General features: G+C 38.3%; 1 protein-coding gene across 5 annotated transcripts in view; it reads left to right on the top strand.

The window, feature by feature from the left end:
* ARHGEF12 (Rho guanine nucleotide exchange factor 12) overlaps nt 1-22,424 on the top strand; it is a 140,228-nt gene extending 117,804 nt beyond the window's left edge. For 4 of the 5 annotated variants that reach the window (XM_044751665.2, XM_044751668.2, XM_044751666.2 and 1 more), the window contains 14 exons: nt 425-550; nt 2,131-2,245; nt 3,850-3,950; nt 8,342-8,419; nt 9,562-9,637; nt 10,163-10,330; nt 11,200-11,287; nt 11,761-11,847; nt 11,980-12,059; nt 12,357-12,590; nt 15,021-15,491; nt 16,332-16,648; nt 17,747-17,816; nt 18,410-22,424. In XM_044751665.2, coding sequence (XP_044607600.2) covers nt 425-550; nt 2,131-2,245; nt 3,850-3,950; nt 8,342-8,419; nt 9,562-9,637; nt 10,163-10,330; nt 11,200-11,287; nt 11,761-11,847; nt 11,980-12,059; nt 12,357-12,590; nt 15,021-15,491; nt 16,332-16,648; nt 17,747-17,816; nt 18,410-18,420 — 2,022 coding nt within the window. In that variant the 3' untranslated portion in view covers nt 18,421-22,424. Of the gene's footprint in view, nt 1-424; nt 551-2,130; nt 2,246-3,849; nt 3,951-8,341; nt 8,420-9,561; nt 9,638-10,162; nt 10,331-11,199; nt 11,288-11,760; nt 11,848-11,979; nt 12,060-12,356; nt 12,591-14,291; nt 14,581-15,020; nt 15,492-16,331; nt 16,649-17,746; nt 17,817-18,409 lie in introns of those variants that run through there. The other variant, XM_070490067.1, reaches the window with a different exon arrangement.
* The last annotated feature ends 2,184 nt before the right edge of the window (nt 22,425-24,608 follow it).

The following is a 24,608-nucleotide window of genomic DNA, read 5'->3' as shown; positions in this document are numbered from 1 at the left end:
AGAGAAAGCTAGAATTCCAAAGATTTTCTTCCTAGAGTGGTAAGAATGTAATTTTTGTGAAGGTGTCAGGTTCTAGGAAAATGACATTTTAATCTCAACCTTTAAGCATTTTGTGTCTCATAGTCCACAAGTGTCAACCTTTCTATCTAATTTAGAAGTGGTATAAACTGCAAAGGCAATAAGTTGTGGTAGGCTACAAGCCAGAAAACATTGGAATATGACAGGAAAGGTCTGGATGTGTTAGAGTCAGACCTTTTTAATGGGGAAACATTGGTATTCCACATAGATATGTAGTTCTCTGTTTCTTGTCACTTGAGAATACTTATTGGAGTTTTGAAAGGATTGTGTTTGTCTCTCATTTTGCCTGGCCTTTCATAAGTGCAGTGTCCCATTCTCTATTGTGTTCTTTGTGTTCTTGGCACAGTTCAGCGGACCAGGGGAGGAGAAGTTGAAACACGCTGCTGCTACCTTTTGCAGTAACCAACCTTTTGCCCTGGAAATGATCAAGTCTCGTCAGAAAAAGGATTCTAGATTCCAGACTTTTGTGCAAGTGAGTTGAGTGAGTCATGTAAGAAAAAAGAAATGCAATTTTTTATCAATTGTAGAATGAACTGGGGGAATTCTGATTAAGTTCTTTACAAGGATTTTATCTATGTTAACATTTTTTAAAGCCACACATTATCTCTTAAATTACTGGAGGGTATAAAGATGACATAGAAGTCCACATTGCCATGGAAATGTTGTCAGGAAATGGCCCATGTACATTGTTAAAATAATACCGTCAAAACACGAGTGTGGGCTTACATCACGCCCAAGGAAGAACAGAGCAGTGATCATACTTATTGAGGTAGATATTGGTATAGATCAAGGGTCGGTAAACTACAGCCCACAGACCATATCCAGCCCTTTGCCTGTTTTTGTAAATGAGTTTTATTGGAACACAGTGTAACAGTTTTTTATTGCTATATAACAGATTACCACAAATGTAGTAACTTAATGTAAATTTGTTACGTCACAGTTTTTGCAGTTTAGGAATACAGGTGTAGGTGTACTTTAGCTGGGTCCTCTCTCTGCGCTTTCACTGGACTGAGATCAGACTGTCAGCTGGAGCTGCAGTTCTCATCTGAGTCTTCTAAGCTCATTGATTGTTAGTGGAATTTATTTCTTTGCAAATGTGTAACTGAGGTCCCTGTCTTGCTATTGTTGGCTGGGAACTGCTTTCAGCTCTTAGAGAATGCCCATGTCTCTTTGCCATGTGGCCCTGTAAGCAGTTTACAAGATAGCTATTTCCTTTCTTCCAGGCCAGGGGGAATGTATCTCTCTGACAGAGCTTTCTTTTGAAGACTCCTCTGATTAAGCCAGACTCACTTAGGACACTACCCTTTTTGGATTAACTCAAAGTTAACTGCTAGTAACCTAATCATAGGAGGGATAACCCATCACATTCACAGCTTCTGTCCACACTCAAGGGGAGGGGATTATACTGGGGGTGTACATCAGAGAGAGGGAATCTTGGAGAGCATCTTACGACTCTTTACCACACATAGCCATGTTCCTGCATTTACCCATTTACCTATTGTCTGTGGCTGCTTTTGCGCTAAAACAGCAGAGTTGAGTAGTTGTGACAGAGACTGTATGGCATACAAAGCCTAAAATATTTACTATCTGGCACTTTACTGAAAAGCTTTCAGACCCATGTTATAACAAGCTGGGTATCTAGACTGGTGATCCATTGTGCCTGCTTGGAATGGCAGATAGCAAATTAGCTGACTAACTTTTGGTAGGAATGCCAATCATAAGGAAACGTAACTAGATTTTCTTAATATGTGAAGATAAAGGTGTTTTATCACAAGAAAGCAATGGAGTTGATTATGGATGTTCTCAGTCCTTGCTTAAACAGGTAACAAAGAAGCCATTGGCTTAGTGATAAAGGCTCCTCTCCTTCACTGTGTAATTAAAGGAGCAAGCAGAAGTTAGTATGGCAGTGGTGTGTCTTGGCATGTTTTAAGTCTTGATTTAATAACCAGAACTGTGATGCTGTAGACATTTGTATGATGAATATATGGCATATGGTAAGTAATTATAGTCCTAATAAGAATTACAAGTTTACTTATTTCACTTTAATTTTAGGATGCTGAGAGTAATCCACTGTGTCGTCGTCTACAGCTCAAGGATATCATTCCCACCCAAATGCAGAGGCTTACTAAGTACCCTCTTCTATTGGATAATATTGCCAAATACACAGGTATAGCATTCTCACTGAAATTAAAAAGCTTAGGAACTCCAACTCTCCCCTCACCCCTCAGAAAAAGTTCTTGCTAAATAATCTCTCATAGCATCCTGCTTCCTGGAGATTGGGTTTCCGAATAGTATGGCAAAAGTTTCTAACAAGATTCAATACAGTCATCTTGAGGCTATTTGATTTAATGTACTCTATTAGTCTCTCTAGCACAAAGTTTGGCAAACTACGGATCATGGGCCAAATCTGGCTCATCACCTCTTCTGCTAAATAAAGTTTTATTGGAACAAAGTCCTGCTCATTTGTTGACATATTGTCTCTGACTGCTTATGCACTGCAGCAGCAGGGTTGAATAGTTGTGACAAAGACCATTTGGTTTGTAAAGTGTAAAATAGTTATTATCTGGCCCTTTACAGAAAAAGTTTACCAGTCCTTCCTCCAGTGTATATCCTATTTGCTTTGAAGAAAACTTACACTGGTTTGAAGAGATGTTTTGTATCTATATATGTACTGTCATTAAGCCCAACCAATGCATTATAATTCCAACTCTCCTGTTTTGAAACATGAATTGAATCCAAGTTTCTCAGTTGAGCTTTAGGCTCTCATACTTAGTTCTCATTAATAATTGTGTGCAATCAAACTCATGTTTCTTATGCCTGAGAATTTGAAAATACTCATACACATTAATTTTTATACTTTAATATGTCTGTTCAGTATAGTTAGACTGTTGTTTGGAGGATTATAATTTTGAATATTCTGATTTGGGTATTCTTTACATTATAGATCTCAACGTAAACAACACCATTTGGTGAATTTCATATTTGTTTAATGATGCAAATGTTGTGATCTATTTTCTTTCTTTAAATGTAATCTCAAATTAAAAAAAACTTATTTTGGAGTTATTTTAGGTTGTGTTATCATTAAAAAAATGTTGCTTAACAGGTCCACTGGATATAATCATGTAGGCTCTGTCCTGTGAAATTCTAGGGGGAGAAGGAGTCCCACTTGTATAGCTTACAACCTGAATGAGATGCCCTCCCTAGAGTGTGCACCATGGTGAGCCCGATAGTTGATGTATAGCATCACTTCTTGGACTTGGGGTTCATGCTATGGTTTCTTCTTTTCTTAAAGATTGGCGCCTGAGCTAACATCTGTTGCCAGTCTTTTTTTTTTTCTTCTTCTTCTCCCCAGTGCCCCCCGGTACATAAGTTGTATATTCTTGTTGTGAGTGCCTCTGGTTGTGCTATATGGGACACCACCTCAGCATGGCCTAACGAGCGGTGCCATGTGCATGCACAGGATCCGAACCAGTGAATCCCTGGGCTACCAAAGCGGAGAGCGCAAACTTAACCACTCGGCCGTGGGGCCGGCCCCCATACTTTCTTTTTAAAGATTAGTATTTATGTTGTAAGCTACTGTCATAAGAAGTCTCACCTGTCCAGAGACTATCTAAATTGAGATTCTGCCATAGGTTTTATTCTAGTATAAAAATAATTCAAGGTCTTAGTAAGTTCCTACAGATGTTGAAATAAAACGATGTCTCAGTTATGTATCTGTATTCTTTTCTGATTTCCTCGATTTTACATTTTGAATTTCTTCCCCATGTTTAGAATGGCCAATGGAAAGGGAGAAGGTGAAGAAAGCTGCAGATCACTGTCGTCAGATCTTAAATTATGTAAATCAGGCTGTCAAGGAGGCAGAAAACAAGCAGGTAAGAAGGGAAAGAAGCTACAGGATGACATAGTGAGAATATTAAATTAGTATTACCTAGAGTCTGAAATAATAATCGAAAACTATCATGGGCAGGATATTTGTTAACTGTTCATGTATTTGGGTCCAGATCATGTAGGTGGGTCCAGATCAATTTGTGATAGAACATCAGAGTTGTATTTGGCCTTTTTGAGCATCTCTTTTGCTTTTTTTGCTCTTTCATTCATCTGTTCATTCAACAAATATTTATAGAGCATCTACTGTATGCTGTGTGTAGGGTGGAGAGTGGTTAAGACAATGAGTACAATATTTGCCCAGACTGAGCGTGTGTTCTAGCAGGATACAGAGGTATTGAAAAGATTAGAGTGCAAATATTTTATATCAGTTGTGATAGCTGCTGTGTAGGAGCATTTCAGGATGCTACGAGTGTTTAACTCCTAGGGAGGTGCCTACCCTAGTTTGAGGAGGATGTTAGGTAGTGGCCATCAGAGGAAGCTTCCTTGAGGAATTGTCCTTTAGGCCAAGGCTCTGAAGGATGAGTGGAAATGTACCAAAAGAATGTGGAAGGGGGCAACATTACAGGTAGAGGGAACAGCATGTGCGAAAGTCCTGAGGTAAAAAGGAAGCATGGTCTGTTTGAGGAATGGAAAGATTAGAATAGTGTGGATCATGCCTAAAAAGCAAAATTAGAGTGGTACGAAATGAGGCACAGTAGTCCAGGGCCAAATCATACAGGGCCCCACAGGCCATATTGAAGATTTTGATTTTTATTCTAAACGCAGTAGGAATTCATTATAGACATTTAAGGAGAGTAGCACGTTCAGATTTTTCACTTTATGAGTATCACTCATACTACTCTGTGAATAACGGGTTGAAAATGGGAGAGTGGAGAGTGAGAGCTTGTCTGGTATTTTTGGCGTAAGCTGCTTTGCTGTAGACATCTTTGCCGCAGGCGTTGTTGCTGCATAATTAATTGGCAGTAAGGCAATTTTGACATAAAAGATAAAATCATGAAAAGTGAAAGAGGGATGTTAAAAAGGACATAATGGAACACGAAAAATGAATAACAAAATTAAAAAGATTTTATTGCAAAATAAACACGAAATATTTGAGTACATTTAAAATGTGTGTAGATTCATGGCAATAACTGCACAAAAAACTGATTTTATTTTGTGGGTTTTATTTCTGCTGAATAAAGGATGTAATAAAAAATGAGAAATGAATGACAAAATGAAAAAGACTTTATTGTGAAATAAATACAAAATATTTGAATACATTTAAAGTGTGTGTAGAATCATGGCAATACTGTGCAAAACCTGATTGTATTTTGTGGGTTGCTTGTACTTAAGCACGTCTCTTCAAAGTCTTTTGTTCAAAGTATTATACTTTTTCTTTTTGCTTTTTGGTTCATCTCCTCATTCAGCATCCATGACACTTTTTCTTTTGTTCTTGTTCTTAAAGATTGACACCTGAGCTAACATCTGTTGCCAATCTTTATTTTCTTCTCCCCAAAGCCCCTCAGTATATAGTTGTATATTCTAGTTGTGAGTGCCTCTGATTGTGCTATGTGGGACACCGCCTCAGTGTGGCCTGACGAGTGGTACCATGTCCGTACCCAGGATCCGAACCCCCGAAAGCCTGGGCCGCCGAAGCATCACGTGCGAACTTAACCACTCGGCCACGGGGCCGGCCCCCATGACGCTTTTCTTTTTTGCTAAAATGTCTTCCTTCATTAAGAGAGGTATCAGTTTCCAAATACTAGGATGCATAGTTGGAACTGAGCTTTGTATTGTGTTGTGAAAAGCCTCCCGCACTGTTGTTTGTTCTTGGCATATTGTCACATGTCCGTTGATAGACATTCTAAAATTCTCCAGGAAATGTGGAGCAAACTGTCAACCAGTTATTTTATCTTTTACAGCAAAATTGCCTTATGACCAATTAGTTAAGTGGTGAAAATGTTGGCCTCAAAAATGCTTGTGGCAAAGGTGTCTGCAGGAAAGATATCTACCTCAAAGGTGCTTATGGCAAAAGTACCTAGAATGGGAGAGAATGGATGAAAGGGCTCAGTTAGTAGCCTTTGTAGAGGTCCAGGATAGATGGCGATAGCTTAGAGAAGTGCAAGAATTGAGAAAATATTTAGAAGGTAAAATTGACAGGACTTGGTGACTTATTTAGAAAAGGATTTGAAGAGAGGGGATGTCAAGAATGAATCCCAGGTCTCTGACGTGCACATTTGGATGGACAGGATGAGGGAGAAGCCACAGATTTGTGGGGAGATGAAAAGTCCAGTTTGGGATATCAGGTGAAGACATACAGTAGGCATTTGGCTATATGGATCCTCCTCTAAGAGGACTGTGCTGAAGATAAAAATGTCAGATTGTGAGCATATAGAGGCTAATTGAATCCCTGGACCTGGATGTGATTTCTTAGGAACTGAGTATGATGACAGCTCTGTTGGTGAGGCTGTAGGAAAACAGGAACTTTCGAATGTATTGTTTGGAGTGTGAAATGATAAAACCCCAGAGGGCAATTTTTACCTAAATTAAAAACGCACATTTTCGTACATCTACCCTTTGACACAGCAATTCTATTCTTAGTGATTTACCCAGGAGAAGTGAAGATATATGCCCACAGACTTGTACAAGAATGTTTATAGCGTAAACCAAATGTAGTATAGTCATAAACTAGAATAATACCAGCAATAAAGGGGAATGATCTAGCGATACATACAATATGGATGAATCTCACAAGCATTATGCTGAGTGAAAGAAGCCCAACGCATAAAGAGTACATATATATAATTCTATTCCTGTAACTTCTAGGACAGGTTAATCTATGGTGGGAAAAAACATCAGAAAAGGTTGTCTGTCACTGGGGATGTGGAGACAGATTAACTAGGAAGAAGCACGAGGGAACTTTCTGAGGTGCTGGTGATATTTCCTCTCTTGATAGGAGTTTGCACAGATGTATGCATTTGTAAAAACTCGTGGAAAGGTATGTTTAAAATGTATGCATTTCACTGTAGTTAGATTTTACTTTAAAAAAGAACTGTAAGCAAATATTGAACTCTTCTTAATAATATGCATGCTAAAATATTTACAGGTACCACTCATAGGTGGAAGTTAGTATATTGACAAGGAGATCTGATCAGTGGTTACCAGGGAAAAGGGGGGGTGGGGGGAGGGCACAGAGGGGGAAGTGGTGTACCCACAACATGACTAACAAAAATGTACAACTGAAATCTCACAAGGTTGTAATCTATCATAACATTAATAAAAAAAAAAAATTACAGGTAAAGTGTGCTTATATATGTAACTTATTTTGAAATGCATCCAAAATATAAGATACATTGATGGATAGATAGAGGAATGAATAGATGGATAGATAGAGGATAAAACAAATATAGCAGATGTTAACTGTGGAATATAGGTGGTGAATATATGAGTGTTCGTAATACACATTCAAATTCAAATTTTGTGTGTATTTGGAAATTTTTATGATCTTGGGAAAAATTCATATTCCTTTTGATCTAACAATTCTTCCCCTATAAATTTATCCTGAAAATATATCTACACGTGTGTAAAAAAGCATATGTTTAAGGCCATTGTAGTATCGTTTGTTATAGGAGAAGGTTGGAAGTAACCTACATGTCCGTCAGTAAGGTATAGTTAAAATAAACTATAGTTCATTCACAGAGTTGAATACTGTTCATCCATTAGAAGAACGAGATTGCTCTCTGTATATGCTAATGTGGAGCAGTCTCCAAGATGTATTGATGAGTGATACACACACGCACACAGAGAAAGGTGTATATGAATGTATTATGTTATCATTTAAATGAGTAATACATATATGAATATATTATGCTACCATATCTTTTATTAAAAAAGGACATAGATGCACACAACGTGCACAGAGACGAACATACTTATTTACACATATATTCTATTTGCTTATTAGACTTTTTCTCATAGGCTACCCAAGAAATGGGTTTTAGTGATTACTTCTTTAGAGAAAATTGGGGGTGGGGAGATAAGAGGACAGGGTTGGGAGGAGGTTTACTTTTTATTGTGTGCCTTATCTTACCTTCTGAATTTTTTACCATGTACACAATTTACGTATTCAGAAAATAAATATAAGCTAGTTAGAGGTGAGTGAATTTGAAAAGGAGATTGAGAAAGAACAGTCAAGGAGCTCAGAGGAAAACTAGGGGAGAGTAATATCATCAAATCCAAGGGAAGGGGGTGTTCTAAGAAACAGGGAGTTGTGAGTTGTGTCTAATGTTGCAGAGAGCTCAGTAAAATGCAGGTAAAAGTGTCCGTTTGATTTAGGATGAGGGAGGTCTTTGATAGCCAAAGCAGTAACCTTGACTCCATCCTGTCTAATTTTCAGCGCTTAGAAGATTATCAGCGTCGCCTTGATACCTCGAATCTGAAGTTGTCAGAGTACCCAAATGTTGAAGAACTCAGGGTGAGAGATGGTCTAATCATAATTAAAACAATAAAATAAAATGTACTAAAGACCTGGCAGGTAATTAACCTCTCGGTGGGAACATACATCACCTGAAGGAGTTCTTGTATCATAGATTGTCTATGTTTATGATTCTTTTCTTCCTTTTAAATATCTGGTCTGTGTGAAGATTACTTTAATCTTTCATTAGAGGAATATTTTGTGCGAAACTGTAACTTTTTATGACAGGAATTTTCAAGATACTAAAGAATATTATTTATTAAGTTTAATTCTATTGCGTTTTATAGTTTGAATAAGAGTAGGGCTGTTTACCATGGGAACTTTCCAGATTATTGAGTAAAGCAAGATAACTTGTTTTTCCATGAAACTCTTCAAAAGCATAACAGTTGAAACCATTACAGGAATGATAGTAAAATATTTATTAATTACCACTTGTATACATGGAGTTTTTATATTAAATAACTTCTTAGGATTTTAGTTTTTCTTATACTGTTTGACTAGGTGGTTGTTTTGGCAGATTCTTTGGTGACTGTTAAAATAGACTTTTATGTCATATAGGGCACCTTATCAAAAAGCATGCTAATATGCTTAGTGCCTTAACTTCCCAATGAAAAAATGGGATTTTTCTGGAGCTACTTATACTGAAAGATGATTCTCTTATTAAGTTATTAATATTTAGAGCAAGTCTGAGTATACTACCTGAACTTTTCATAAGTGCTCTTCCTTAGAACTTTCTGTGGAACTAGAACCTGGAATTCAGAGGCTTCTTATAGATAAGCTGTGCATCATCCACCTCTAGTTACTCATTAAAAAATTAAGGGATGGGTTGAGAATCTAGTGACTGAATGTTTGCAACTTCATTTTCATAAGCTGCTGTTGTCTGTGTAGAGTGCAATTTAGAAGGCAGTACTCCTGCATGCTTTTCTGCAAGATACCTTTTCTCTTTTAGGAAAAATCTATGCGGCTTACTTTAAATTTAAAGTGGTCTATATTCCATTTTCAGTAATTGACAGATATCAATAATGATAGTGAATGCAAATAGTACCTTTTATATTAAGAATTTCTTGAAAAGAAACTATGTGGAATATCATCTCACTAAGTGCTTGGAAATAATTTGTGTGTAATTCTCTTTATTTTGGCAGAATTTGGATTTAACAAAAAGGAAGATGATTCATGAAGGGCCATTGGTTTGGAAGGTGAATAGAGATAAAACTATTGGTAGGTTTAATGTTTGTCAATTTTGGTGAGGGTGGAGAAGAGAAAAGAATAGCAAAGTTTCTTTATGCAAAAGAGAAGAAAGAACCATTCACAATTTTCGGTTGCAGTAGTTAGCAGTGCTATTTTGTGTTACTTATACATTTATAGAAGATTTGCTTATGTTACTTTGTTATTTGTGAAGTGTGTTAAATATTCATTTGGGGATGAAACAGAAAACTTGGTCATGATTCAGTCCTGTCTCCATCATTTTTGTATTCTAAGTCTAAGCTTTCTTTAAACTACTACATCTCAAACTATCTGTGGTGAGGAACCATTGTTTTTTGTTTCCCGTCAGTCACAGACTGACCATTTGGCATAATACAATAAAAATGAATTATTAAAAAATGAAATTAAGATAGAAGCAAGTCAATTTTTAAAATTTACTAGATTTAACAGAAATAAATTTTCTCTGTCAAGTTGTTAGAAAATGTATAAAACACACCTTGATTTCTGTACTAATCACCTTTCCTACTTTTTTATTTCTAGATCTATACACTTTGCTGCTGGACGACATTCTTGTATTGTTGCAAAAGCAGGATGATAGGCTGGTATTAAGGTGTCATAGTAAGATTCTGGCATCTACAGCTGATAGCAAACACACATTTAGCCCTGTCATTAAGTTGAATACAGTGTTGGTTCGACAAGTGGCCACAGGCGAGTATGTCTACTGAATGACGCTGACCTCCAGGTTCATCATGAAGTTGCATAAGATATTCAGTGTTGTTTAAGTAGCACAATTGGCATAGAATTTTGTTCCTTTTATATTCTTATATAAATTAAATGAAATTTATTTCATGCTCAGAAAATGAAATGAGTTTATACCTCCAAATTATTTAGAATGCCTAGATTCTCTGACTAATTTTCTGCATTTGAAAGTTGTCTGCATATTTACTTTGATCTTCATTCCATGTTCAAATCATTGTTACACACCAGTGGAGATAGTGAATTGGGAGATATTCTAAATGAAAAGACTTTGATTAGAATGTTCTATGTTTTGACTGGTGGAAAAACAAGTAAAATCTGAAGAGGTGGGTGTAGTTTTGGTTTTTTGAAATCAGTTTAAGTTAGGAAGTTCCATATTGCTGTATTAATAATGAGATCCCTTTCAAAATTTGTTAATTCCATGATGGCAAGATAAATTTATGACCTCTTTTCTCCAGTATGCACTGAATAGTATTAACCATTTATCAAAAGGGCAATTCAAAATAAATGTAAAAGAGTCATAGGGTTCAGTAATTTGGGTACATTGACACCTTCTTGTTTCTGATAAATTACTGAGGAATCAGTTTTTATGATCTTTGTTTTATTTAAGTATAGTAAATACAGTATAAGATACAGTAAGTTGCACAGATTTTAAGTGTATAGCTTGATGAATTTTTTACAAAGGGAACGCATGTTTACAAAGTGGACACATGTAACCTGTACCTAGATTAAGATGCAGAGTAATACCCAGACCCTAGAAACATTCTTCATGGTCTCTGTAGGACATATTGTTAGAGTAATTTTTGTCTCGTTTTTTCCAGATAACAAAGCTTTATTCGTCATCTCCATGTCAGACAATGGAGCCCAAATTTATGAGCTGGTGGCACAGACAGTTTCTGAAAAGACTGTGTATGTATTAGCTACCTTGCTCTAATATTTTTATTATCCTGAATATAATGTTCCACAAACTTAACTTTGTTTTTGTAATAGGCTTTGAAAACCAAAAACTATATGGAAACGAGCACTTCCTCTCTCTTCTTTTAGAGATATTCTTCTAAGAACTTGTTCTTTTCTAGATTGATGTCTCTTACTTTGATTGTATTCTATTGAAAGTATCTTTTCTAGAGAAGAAACTCTCGGAAGTGTCAAGTGAAGCTTTTTAATGGGTAGCGTATCCATAATATTGTTAGGTTTTTCTTTAAGGTACGGAATTGTTATAGTCTCTACTTAATAATATGTTGCCAAAGTAAAGATTATCTCTGGTAGGGTTTTTTGTTTGTTGGTTTGGTTTCTGGTTTGTTTTTATTTTTCCTTTCTGAGTATATTTAAAGGGCATTTCTCTCTCCCTTTTGTATTTTGGGTTCTTTTCAAACTTCCTGCAGCTGGCAGGACCTAATCTGTCGGATGGCTGCATCAGTGAAGGAGCAATCCACAAGGCCAATTCCACTGCCAGAGTCGCCCCCTTGCGAGTGAGTGTGCCCTTCATTGTAGGGGGACTGACTTTGTTTTTGGTCAGAAAGGGAACAGGTGATTCTTCCATTTTGTTGCAATGATGTTTAGTCACCTCGTGAAGCTGAAAGATTGTTTTCTTTCTTCCATAGAGGAGACAATGATGAAGAAGAACCTCCAAAACTAAAAGTAGAACATCATGGCATTTCAGTCACTGGTCTGCAGAGTCCAGGTAAACTGATCTGTTAAGTTTACCTGGAAGAATGTAGTCTATTTATTACTTACTAAAATGCAAAGAAACTTTCACTCTTGGTTTATGCAGGTTCTGGATCCACTATTCTCTTTAACAGACCTTGCCTATGAGCCCTCTGTGTACCATGTAACACTGCTGAGTGCTGGGTATTTCACTTAACAGATGATCTCTGTAGCTCACGTGGTTATTTTTGTCCAAGTATTTCCTGAATGCTTCACGTTAAAATTTAGAAGTTTTGTTTAAGATATATTCTACTTTTTCCGTTCCGTTGAACAGACAGAGATTTGGGATTAGAGTCTCCCTTAATATCGTCAAAACCTCAATCTCATTCACTGGGTGCTTCTGGGAAATCAGAGGTAGATGATCTCTTTGTGGCTGAGAGACAGTTTGCAAAGGAGCAACGTGCAGATGGAACTCTAAAGGAAGTTGGAGGAAATTATCAAATCACAATCCCAGATCCACACTTGCCTGTCTCAGAAGAACGGTGGGCATTGGATGCACTAAGGAATTGTAAGTTTTATTCATAAGTTAACACAGATGCTTATTAAGTACCAGAATTGTATAGTGTACTATGTAGCCATTTGGGGAGAACCCAAAGAAGTATAAACTATGACTTTTCCCTTCAAGAGTTTTACAATCTAGTTGGAAAACTTCCCTCCACCTTTTTAAGTAAACAAACAATACAGGTGTGTTAAAATTGATCTGGTGGGGAGGACCAGAGAAGGGAAGTATCAGAAAACAAGACAGATGTGATTAGGGCCTTGCAGAATGGGGACAATTCAGGTAGACATGCAGAAGAGTAGAAGTCATTGAGACAAGAATAACGGTAGGACCAAAGCACACAGGCGGAAAACTCTGAACAGAGAGCAGGGAGAAGAGCAGTTAGCCCACAGTAGACAATATAAGGTGAAGGCGCCGTGGGAGACAAGGTGGAGAAGGCAGAAGCCATGTTGCCCAGTCCAGCTGTCATGAGCTTGAATACCAGATTGAGTCCTCTGAACTTTAAGGATAGCACATCACAGGGTTCTGAAGGCTTTTTCAAACTACAGATATTCTTCTAATTTTCTTGTGAAGATCGTAGTATTCTCCACATGGCCCATCCTTCACACACACACACACACATCCACCTACGAGAATGGGTGGTCCTTGTCACTGTCTTAGCTGCCTCCCTCCCCCACAAGCCTGGTTGAGAATCAGTGTTACAAATGGGAATGTAGTACATCTCTCAGGTGTCTTGGAGGTAAGAAAAGGCTGAGAATGATTGCCTACCTGTAGAGGACCATTTGAAGTTTTTAAGCCAGGTATGACTAATGAAAAAAGATTAAGTGGCTCAAGGTTGTGAGAGGATTTCAATGGAAAGAACTTTGGAGTGATGCAGTTACTATTAAGCTCTTGTAGTTGTCTGGGCTTGAGGCTGAAAGGGTTTGAACTAGAATGATGTCAGAGGAATAAAATAGTGCGGCGTCAACAAACACAACCATTGACTTGTTTGGATACGAGTGCAAAGGAAAAGGACTATTTAGAGATAATTTCAGTATTCTTGTCAGAAATAAAAATCAGAAAGGACCACTGTTGTCCACTGCCACACTTGGTTTTTCCCTTTTTTTATTTGCAAGAGCTTATGAGCTCAATTTTAAAACATGTTGAGATTAAGATTATGAATGGCAAGCCATTTAAGAGGAAGTGATGAGCAGGAAATTGGAGTTTTAAGACTGGACATTTGGAGCGAGGATAGGTACAGAGATGGATTTGAGTGTCAAAGCCATGAGAATTTATAGCATCTCCTAGGAAGTCAGTGTAGAGCAGAAAGACAGAGGGCAAAGACTCAGACCTCCAAGGGACTGTTTCCCTAAAGAAACAGAACATAGAAGTTAAGCCAGAGTTGAAAGTAAGGAATTGGTCAAGTTCTTTAAAATCTAATTTATTCTGGATTCTCTTGAATTAATAGTTATGATGATTTCTGATGGTTGACTAGCATTGTCCCAGTAACTCTATCATTGTGTGAATGACCGTATAGCATACACTTGCCCATTTAAAAGTGAATTGATTGTATTTTCAACGACCTAAGGAAGCTGTGCCACTAGTAAGATCATTTCTTAAAAACTAATAAATATTTTTCTCCTTTGAAATTGTACATGCTACCAAATCATTGGAATTAAGTTTTTTTTTTTTTTTTAAAGATTTTTTATTTTTTCCTTTTTCTCCCCAAAGCCCCCTGGTACATAGTTGTATATTCTTCGTTGTCGGTCCTTCTAGTTGTGGCATGTGGGACGCCGCCCCAGCGTGGTTTGATGAGCAGTGCCATGTCCGCACCCAGGATTCGAACCAACGAAACACTGGGCCGCCTGCAGCGGAGCGCGCGAACCTAACCGCTCGGCCACGGGGCCAGCCCCTGGAATTAAGTTTTATTACAAGGCAGTTTTACTTTCTTCTTCACCATTTAAGGAGATTGTTTGGGTTATTATAAATGATAAAATAAATGTTCTATGTGTCTAATAAAATTAGAAAAAATAATGCCTGTGTCTGTAGTGTCTGCTTCTGCAGAAGAAAGCAAGACTTTCATATTTTTTTGTCTAGCTTAACACAGCTTTTCAACTTCCTTTTAAGAAATACCTTTAGGGTATTCCAGTTATATGGAATAAAAAATAGAGGCAGGCAGGGTGTTGGTTATTTAGCAGTTCTAAATAGGAGTTCACCTCAATAAGAATGCTTTGATCTTTTCACATCTAGTTTAATTTTAAGTCTCTAGATGGTGCTTTATTTCATTTTCAAGGACAAAAGAAAAAACGATTGTGTGAAATAAATGTTTTGACTATATGCTACTAAATAGTTCTTACTTTTAGAGAGAATTGCTAATTCCACTAACGAACTTAATGCTGGCCTTCTGCAGTTATAGTTGTGAATGTATGTGTTTTTTTTCCCCCTTCCTAAATTTTTTAGTGGGTTTGTTGAAGCAGTTGCTGGTACAACAGCTGGGTTTGACTGAGAAGAGCACTCAGGAAGACTGGCCACATTTCCCAAGATACAGGACAGCCTCTCCAGGGGCACAGGCAGACAGTGGAACCCAGAACTCTGAAACTCTCAAGGCCTATCATCCTGGTGAAGGACAGATGCCCTTTAGAACTGGAACTGGTGACATTTCATCTTGTTACGGTCCACGGACTTCAACTGAATCTTCTGCTCCACAGGATTCAGTGGTACTGGCTTTCCAAGATGGCCAGGCAAGTAACATTTTAGTAATGGACCACGTGATTATGACCCCAGAGATGCCTCCTGCAGAGCCAGAAGGGGGTCTTGATGAGAGTGGAGAGCACTTTTTTGATGCCCGTGAAGCACATAGTGATGATAATCCATCAGACGGTGATGGAGCAGTTAAAAAGGAAGAGAAGGATGTTAATTTGCGCATCTCAGGCAAGTTTCTTTCATACTTAAACTTTGATTTTCATTGTGTTAACTGTCCTGTGTGCTAAAATGGATGTTGTTGGGGCATCCAAGCATTATCTTGTGTGTGTGTGTGTGTGTGTGTGTGTGTGTGTATAGTGTTTGTTCTTTCATGCAATAAATAACTACTGAATCTGCTCTATGCTGGACCCCATCCTAAGTGCTGGGAGAGATACAGCATTGAATAAAACACAGAAAAATCCACTAGTCTTGTGAAGCTGAAGTATTACTAGGGGAAAGAGTAATAGTAAATAAGTAAACAGATAAATAGATGTCAGTAGGAAGAATTAGGAGGAAAAGTAAATCAGACTAAGGGGTGGAGAGTAATGGAGCAGACAAGGTCATTGGGGCAGAGGGCCTCTGATGAGGGAATGTGTGAGCAGAGACCCAAGGGGAGTGAGGGAGGAAGCTGTGTGGATACCTGGAAGCAGAGGGTTCCAGCAGAGAGCAGTGCACAGGCTGCAAAGCAGGAGCAAGCTTTTTGTGGTTAAGGAATGTAGGGTGAGGGAGAAAATGGTAGGAGATGAGGTGGCAGGATCATGTAGGGACTTCATAGTTTTCAACTTTTAACTTTGAAAATGCTAACTAATATAAAGTTATTCATAAATTACCATGAAAGTTTGCTAAATTTAGCTTTAACCAGAAGTGAGAAAATTCTGATGTACTTAAAACTAAACTTGGGAATTTGGGAATTAATGGCTTTTCTCCCTCTTTAATAGCCTTTAAAGTTGTCAGCCTATCCCCCTATGTGTTTTCTGAGGGGATGATAGCAGCACTAATCTCATCAAACCGCTCTCTCCCTGTCAATAGGAAACTATTTGATCCTTGACGGCTATGAAACAGTGCAGGAGAGCTCCACAGATGAGGAGATTGCTTCCTCGCTTCCCTCGCAACCCGTGACAGGCATCCCCTCTGTGGACTGTACTCACCAGCGGCAACATTCTCCCCAGAATGCTCGTTCTGATGGGGCAGTTTCACCGTTCACCCCAGAATTCCTGGTCCAGCAGCGCTGGGGGGCTATGGAGGATTCCTGTTTTGAGATCCAGAGTCCCCCGTCTTGTGCAGATTCACAAAGCCAGATCATGGAGTACATTCATAAGATAGAGGCTGACCTTGAACACTTAAAGGTACCTCAGACTTCAACATCCTTAGGACTTGGTTGTTAGAAACACATTTAACAGACAGGAAGTACAGAATGATTTAAATGCTGATGTTGATAAACTTGTTAAGGTTCTAGATTTTTATATTTTCTTTCACCATTATCCATGAATAGACCTGGATAAAAAACTGAGATCAGCATTGTTTATCTGGTTACAAATCACAAGAACAGAAAAAATTGTAGCTTTATAAACTGCACGTTTGCATGGGTTCCTAAATTTAAGAAACTAAACACATTTGGGATGATTGGCCGGCCTCCACAAGGAAACGTGAACAATAAGCTGAGATTCCTGGGGCCTGTGTTGTAGTCATGAACCCAGGCTGGGAAATGCTTTAATTTGCTGTAACCTGTTAATTATCTGTGAATTGTTGGATGTTGGTAGTTTCCCAGATGCTGTGACAGATAGAAATTGGCTCTACTGGCTCCTGTCATTTAGAAACCTAGGCGGGAATGAGATTTTTGTAAATTGGTAATAGAAGATGTCATTGTATTAGCCACTATTTCAAATGACTTGTGTGGTAATTTCCAAGAAAAGGACTTTATCTTAAACTTTGCTGTCAGTAGACACAGCTGCTACAGCCCAAATGTTTTATCATGACATCGTTTAGTTAGAACAGAGTTAAAAGTGTTCTTAGCCTTTCAGCTAAAGGCTGGTCTCCCTTAGTTTTTCATCTAGTAGATTGTCCCTTCTTGGTCTGAGTGTATGTGGTGCCATCCTGTGGCTGAGGAGCTGAGAAGTCTGCGAGGCCACAGTGGGTGGGCGGGCTTTGAGGAGTTCATGCCACAGGAGGCCATTTTCAGGGTGACTCCTGGGGCTTAGGAGAGCCCATCTTTAGTGGCCGCCCTCCCCTCTATCTTTTTATGTGAGAAGGTTTTAAGTTAATCGCTCAAGGGAGAAAACAGGTAAAAGGAATGAAATTTACTTTTTTCCATCCTAACAAAATTTTTAACCATGTTAATGTTGAAATTTGGAAGCATGTACCTGTAATATAAATAAAGCCTTCTTTCCTGTTTTCCACAAAAATTATGATGTTCAAATGAAAAACTTACGGGTTTTATTTTACAGAAGGTGGAGGAAAGTTACACCATTCTTTGCCAAAGGCTGGCTGGATCGGCCCTCACAGATAAGCACTCAGGTAAGTGAAAGTTGTGGATTCCAGACTCCAGAATCAGCCTGCCTGGACAGTACATTGAATGAAAAGACCTATTATTCTTTGAAGTGGAAACCTTCTGAGATTCCATTTCTTTTTTCTTTCTAAAAACCTGCTGTTTCCAAACATCATGTGTGAAGCAGAGGCTGTGGTCTGCTGACTCGGCTCTTCCTCTCCTAGGAGGAGCTGTGGTTGTCAGTTCCCGGGCCCCCGCCTCTTCTCTGTCTGTCTTCCTCTTGGCAAAAGCAGAAGGCAGAGCAGTGGTCAGCCGCTAAAGCCTAGGTTCTGTAGGCCGTTTGCCAGCGCTGCTGTGACTCCCTCGTGGCGGAGGCTGGGTCCTCTTCAGGTCTTGCTGTACTTGCGTCTCTCCTGGCAGTGAGAGCAGTGTCCCCCATGACAGCACCTGAGTCTGTGTTCAGTGCAGCAGGTTGTACTCATTTGCTTACCTGCTTTCAGCTGAGGCTGTTCTTTTCCAGAAACAGAGATAGACCCATGCCCACAGATTTCATAGGTATTCTCTAAGTGTTAATTTGTTCGTTCTTCTCAATTTGGTCTCCGCATATCTTTATTCTTCTCAGATAAAAGTTAGAGCCGTGCGTCCTGGAGGTGACTGAAGGTTGTTGGATTTTGAGCATCGGCCTTGTATCAGCACATCCTGGCTCCAGTGTGGACACAGAGCGAGTGTGTGACAGAGGATCTGCCTGTGAACCCCCTGGGGTTCGCCATGTCCCAGGGGCCCCAGAGCGGGACTAGTTCTTCACAGTCTGGCAGCTGCACTAGTCTGTCAGTGAGGGAATAGCCATTCTCTCACTCTGCTCTCCTCACTATCAGAAATTCATTTTGATTCAGAACAAAAACCAAATGTATAGAGCTTTGGGTGTAGGATATGAAATTTTACTTAGACTTAAGAAAAAGAGAAAATCAGATGTATTTATTTGACTTCATTCCGTATTTGAAAGCACATTTTAATTTTTATTTTGCCATGTTTTGTTTTAATTGAGTAGTGAGAGTTTTAGCCCTTTGTATTTAGTACACCCAAGGATCAATTGCTCCTGAAGCAAAGTGTTCAGGATGGGGTATTAGGAAGTTGGGTAGAGAGCTGAAGAAGAGGAGGAAGTAAGAAGGAGGAAGGAGGAGCATCCAGCCTTCACTAAACTATGCCCCATGCCCTCTACTGTCCAGTAGGCTGCTTCCCCGCGGGTCACCTCAAAGGCATAGTGTGCCCGTGGTTCCTCTGTGCAGAGGACTTGAGCTGTGTGCTGCCCAGGTGGGCAGAGTAGGTGGGCTTCCTCCAGCCTGAGGCAAGCACCTCTTCTCTGTAGCTGAGATCCATCCCCAATTAACAGGAATCCTCAATGTACTAAATAGCAGGCACTTGAAAATGGGTGTGTTTTCTTCTGTTGTCTTCATTTCTATTGAGGGCTGGGATTTGGGAGGGAGAGGAAAGCAAATTTTATTTTCTTGACTATAAATTTGTTATTCTTGGTATTGTTTCATTTTTATAATTATACATTAGACTTTGGCACTTGTGTAAAATTATCCCTGCAGATTAAGCAGGAAGTAAAAACAAAAGGAGATGCTTCAGATGGTGGCAGGGGTGGGGGTTGCTGAGGAAGGGTGGGATGGGAGCGGGTAAAAGAGTTTGGGAAGGTTATCTAACTGAATCACTACTGAGTTGAACAATGGCTATCATTAGCCACGGGTACTGCTGATTATAAGGCCAGTAAAGTTTTAGTACCTGGAGGTTTGACTCTAATTTTTGCACTGATGGTGCCAAAGGGCTCTTTGAGTTACAAGGAGAGCCAAGAATGGAGTGGAGAGAGATGGTGGAGAAGGCAGAGCTGCTCAGACCAGCTCCAGAAGCACTTCCTCTGACTTCACTGCGGGAGCTTTCTCCACCCTGGGTGCGTGACTGACCTTAAAAATTGCAGACCAGAACATACACTGGACACTGCAGGCAAGCTGTTGGTAACTGCCTGCTCTAGAAAGAATAGTAGTATTGGCAGCACCCGACAGAGGATAAATGTTTCAGAATTGTAACTTGAGAAGATCTTCAATTATATTGGCTTTCTGTGGTTTTCTTTGTGCATCAGGTATATATGTTTTGGAGTATTTTTGCCAACTAAAACTAAATCATTTGTCAAACTTAAAATTCTGGTAATATGCAAGGAGTTCATCCACTGCTTATATCTTTTACTAGTGCCCTCTGAACTCTGTGGCGAGTCTGGATGTGGTTTTACTCTTCCCTGCAGTCCAATATATATTTACATTTTCCTCCTCATCATAAGTGGTAAGGATTCCCAACTACTCTTATAAACACCACTACAACTTAAACAAGCTCATTTATGTCCAGATTCCTGTTTCTGTCTTTTCAAAACTGATCTGTTTTTAAGTAGACCAACTTGCATCATTGGACCTCATCTGTAAATTAGAATTATATTTTGAGTCATAGACCAAGTGTAAATTAAATCAGAATGGGATTAAAAATTTTAGAAGCAGAAGCTAATATATAAGTGAAGCTTGGAACTTGAACTTCCTGTATCTCTTCAGAGAAGCAAGTAGAAACCAAATGGTTATTGTGCTGCTGGAAATAATGTAGTCGTTCCTGCCTAAAAGGGTTACACCTGTGGCTACTTGACACTAATACCATCATTGGGCAATTAATCGGGAGAAAGGTAAATATAAATAGAACTTTCATCTTCCGACAGTGCAGCGTAATTACGTAATTCTCTAGCACTCATTTAAGAAGCTTTGTGGGTTAGAAATGTTTTGGTTTCTCTTTTAGTTCAGCCAATATCTTGTCCTTAGCAACTATTTGCTTTTCTTTTCCTGCAGTTTAACTTCTCCTTAGAACAAAAACAGGGCTAACTGGAAAAATACTTTGACCATAGCTCTAAATAAATTCATATCTAGATTTTCAAACGAAGCCCCAAAACGAAGTCTAATTCTGAAAAGAACTGACGATTTTAAGTGTTCTTTTTATCTTACTAGCCTAAATTCTTCCCTCCTCCTTCCCAGCCTAGCTTCCCAACATCTTTTGTTTTATTTTGACCATTATGATCAGATCCATTTTACTCTGATACTATATCTGCCTTTCAGGATGATGGAATTAGATTCTGTCTTTGAGAGAGACTAGTTATCATCAAAGTTGTTTTCTCAAAGTTACACGACTAGAAGTTAGAATCTACTTCCATATGGAAGGGTCCAAGGGTGGTGGACAAAGCAACCTTCTCAGAGCGGGAGAGCTGGGTTTTAGCTATTGAAGTGACCTGCCATGACCCTGTGCTCTCTCCTGTGGGCCTAATGGCTCCTTTGCTATTAAGCAGCAAGTGACATTTGGAGTGTCTCCTTCTTTTTCAGAGAACAGAGTTAATCAAGGCAAATCAGCAAGGCCCCAAAGTGCTATGATTTCAATCATGATTACTGCCCTAGAAGTCATATATTTTGCATACTTTAAAATCAGCTGAGACTGTTTGAGTTATCTTGGCTAAACTGTAACTATTTATTGTATTACACTGCATGGAAGGTGTATTTCTTAAGCTCTTTGGCTTTTGGAAGGTATATTTTTTAAGCTGTTTGGTTTCCTTTCCCTAAAAACAACAACTTAACAACTGTTAAAAAGAATGAATTCCTTTTAAAACACTTTTTATTTGTTTTTGGAGGAGAGTGGGGCTAGCTAATGTGATAGTAGAGGAGAAAAGTCCATTATTTTCTTATTTTTAGAAGCTAGAGAAAATAATTATGTTTCCCATGAATTGTCTTTTACTTGCATACTTCCTTTTTGATGCTGGTAAGTTCGGGGTGTCCCATGGCCGGGACGCTGTCTCCTGCAGTGGGGTGTGGTGGTGTGTGAGTGCCTGGAGCTTCGGTCAGTACTCCCTTCCCTGTACGTCACAGAGGGCGCCACGGAGAACTGTGTACAGAGGACCTCAAAGTAGAAAACTAGCAGGACCTTCTAGTCATCTTTATGCTGGCTAGGCTTTTCCCCCTAGTATTAGCATTTTTCTTTTGTAAATCATGTTTTTTTCTGACTTTTCCACCCTTTTTCAAAGTGAACTGCAAAACTGATCTTTCCTCAAGAAAAAGAGTTTCTTTTGCCTTGTTCCTTATGCCTTCCCCACTGGTACTGATGGTTTTGATAATAAGTTGGTAGAAAAAAAATGTACCTCCTAGAAGGAAGCCCTGTCCGCCATTTCCAGGTGCCAACGGCTAAGCAGATATACTGCAAAAATGAGAACTTGATGTGCACACTGTAGGTTATTTTTAATAAGCCTCTTCCTACTAGAACATTTTATTCTCCTTGTTCACCATACAATCATGTACTCTTTAACAGAAATTACTTAAAAAAAATCTGGAACTATCTAAAAAACTTTATTAATAATCATGTATTTTTACTGATCACATTTTGAAATGCCTAAAAGACTTTATTGTTCTAATTATCCAGATGTACCTTTGTAAAATAGCTCTTTTATGAATTAGCTGATAAGGCTGTATGTTTCTGGAACAAAATATTGGTCATCTAAAAACTTTCTGTTTTCTGGGTTCTGGGAAAATAGAAAATGAGAGTTCAAATATTAAATATGCTTAAAGGAACCAAGTATGTGACTTGTTTATTTATATTCTTGTTGATTTGTCTTATAAAAGTTATAGAGAAAAGTTTAGGTGCCAAGGAGGCCTTAATTAATCTCACTGGCAGTGACTGTCCCACATCTTCCCGCTTATTAGAGCATCTTTCCTAGTGACACTAGCCAGTTGATCTCTGTAACGTATAAGCTCCCATGAGGACACTAACAGCTGGATTGGCCCAGCCTCCCGGGCAGCTTTGTGGTTGTTTTTTAAACAGCTTTATTGAGATATAGTTCACATATCATGCAGTTCACTCATTTAAAGTGTACAGTTCAATAATGTTTGATATGTTACATTATTAATTGTTTAAATTATGGTAAAATATATATAACATAAAATGTGTCATTATAACCATTTTTAAGTGTACAATTGAGTGTGATTCATGGGGCAGCTTTTCTGGCTCACTTGAAGATAACTTTAGTTTAATGCTTCCCTAAATGAATATATGATGTCTTTGTTACCATTCTTATCCCCAGTGCTGGACTTCCTCACGTGCCAACATTTCAACTCAGAAGGCTCACTGAGTTTTGGGCTTTTTTGCATATTGGTTTTGACACAGAGTTGTAATTTGACTTATTCTTGGGATGATATTTTAGTTTTCAGTCATTCAGGGACACATTTGGCTGATAGATGTAATAAGCATAACAAAAAAGGCTTAGTATTTTGTAGGATCTTTTAGTTAACCCTTTTAAATATCAAGGATATTCAAAGATAACTTTGCAGAAATTAACCTTTATGTACTCTTAGCTCTGTTTATAAGTAGAACAAATAAATACCCAGACGATTCCCACTTGCTCTTAGATTACCACCTTCTAATAGGAATGGAGAAAGTAAAATCCTGTCTTTGGACGTGAGCAGTTACTTCCACTTTCTGTTATTTTTCCACCCAAGTGACTGGTTCACCAAAGGTTGAATACCGACTTGAAAGATAGGAGAGCCTGTCCTGATGAAAAAGCTACTTTTTAAATAAACTTGATATCTTCCTACTTTGACAAATGTCATAAAACATCACAGATAAATAGCTACATGTAGGTGTTTCCCATTTTTTTGTAATGTCAAGTCTAATTTTTGTTACTAATTGAAAACACTTCCTCAATTTTAGCTGTCAGGAATGTGTGTGTTTTGCCACCTGTTGTTACCAATGAGACATCCTCATTTCCTGAGCATCAGTGAGGCCTGGGTGTGAGCTCGTGTGAGGTGGGTAGAGCTACTTCTGTTCTAGTCTTTTCCCTTCATTTGATTAGGGGCTTTGGGGTCCAACTAGAGGTCAAGGCTTCCTTTACAGCACTTGATTTCAGGGGACCCCTTTCTCTGTCCATGTGACCATGGGGTTGGGACCTGAACACATTCTGATCAATAACAGTAATTGGGTACATTTTGGTAATCTTTTTAAAATTTTTGGAGAAGAACCTTTACAGAGAAATTTTTTCTACTATCTGTTATTTCAAACATTAAAGGCAGGTAGCGTGATACTGTCAATGGTTCTCAATCTCTTTGATCTCAGGACTGCTTTATACTCTCAAGAATTACTGAGGACCTATGGAGGAACTTATGTTCATGTGGATTACATCTATTGATATTTACTTTATTAGAAATTAAAATGAGAAAGTTTATTATGAGAAAATTAATAAAAACATCATTTAAAAATAGGGATAAACTCATTGCATGTTTTTATGAAAAATTACGATTTTACACAATAAAAATATTTATTGAGAAGAGTGTTTTATACTTTTTCAAATCTCTTTAATGTCTGGCATAATAGAAGAAAACTGGATTGTCATCTACTTCTGCGTGCAATCTGGTGTGATATGTTGTTTTGGTTGAAGTATATAAAGAAAATTCAGCCTCACACAGAAATATTTTAAAAAGGGGAAAGTATTTTAATAGCCTTTTCAGATAATTGTGGCTATTCTTCCTTGATACTAGACTGAAACTTGATAAGTGGTAGTTTCTTAAAAGATAGCTATGATGTGGAATCAATGAAATTTTTATACTTTATTACACTGAAATTCATCACTGCAGTTTATAGTTTAAATATGTAAAGAATGGAATCTTTTACCCATGCATGATTCTGTAATATCCTGTCTTGGTCATTTGGAAAATATTGGTTTACTGAGTTATGCAGATCTTCAAATGTTGGCAGATTTCTTT

The sequence above is a fragment of the Equus asinus genome, chromosome 20 (genome assembly GCF_041296235.1).
Source record: "Equus asinus isolate D_3611 breed Donkey chromosome 20, EquAss-T2T_v2, whole genome shotgun sequence".
In the NCBI taxonomy this organism is placed as follows: Eukaryota; Metazoa; Chordata; class Mammalia; order Perissodactyla; family Equidae; genus Equus; species Equus asinus.
This window is presented reverse-complemented; position numbering and strand designations above follow the sequence as displayed.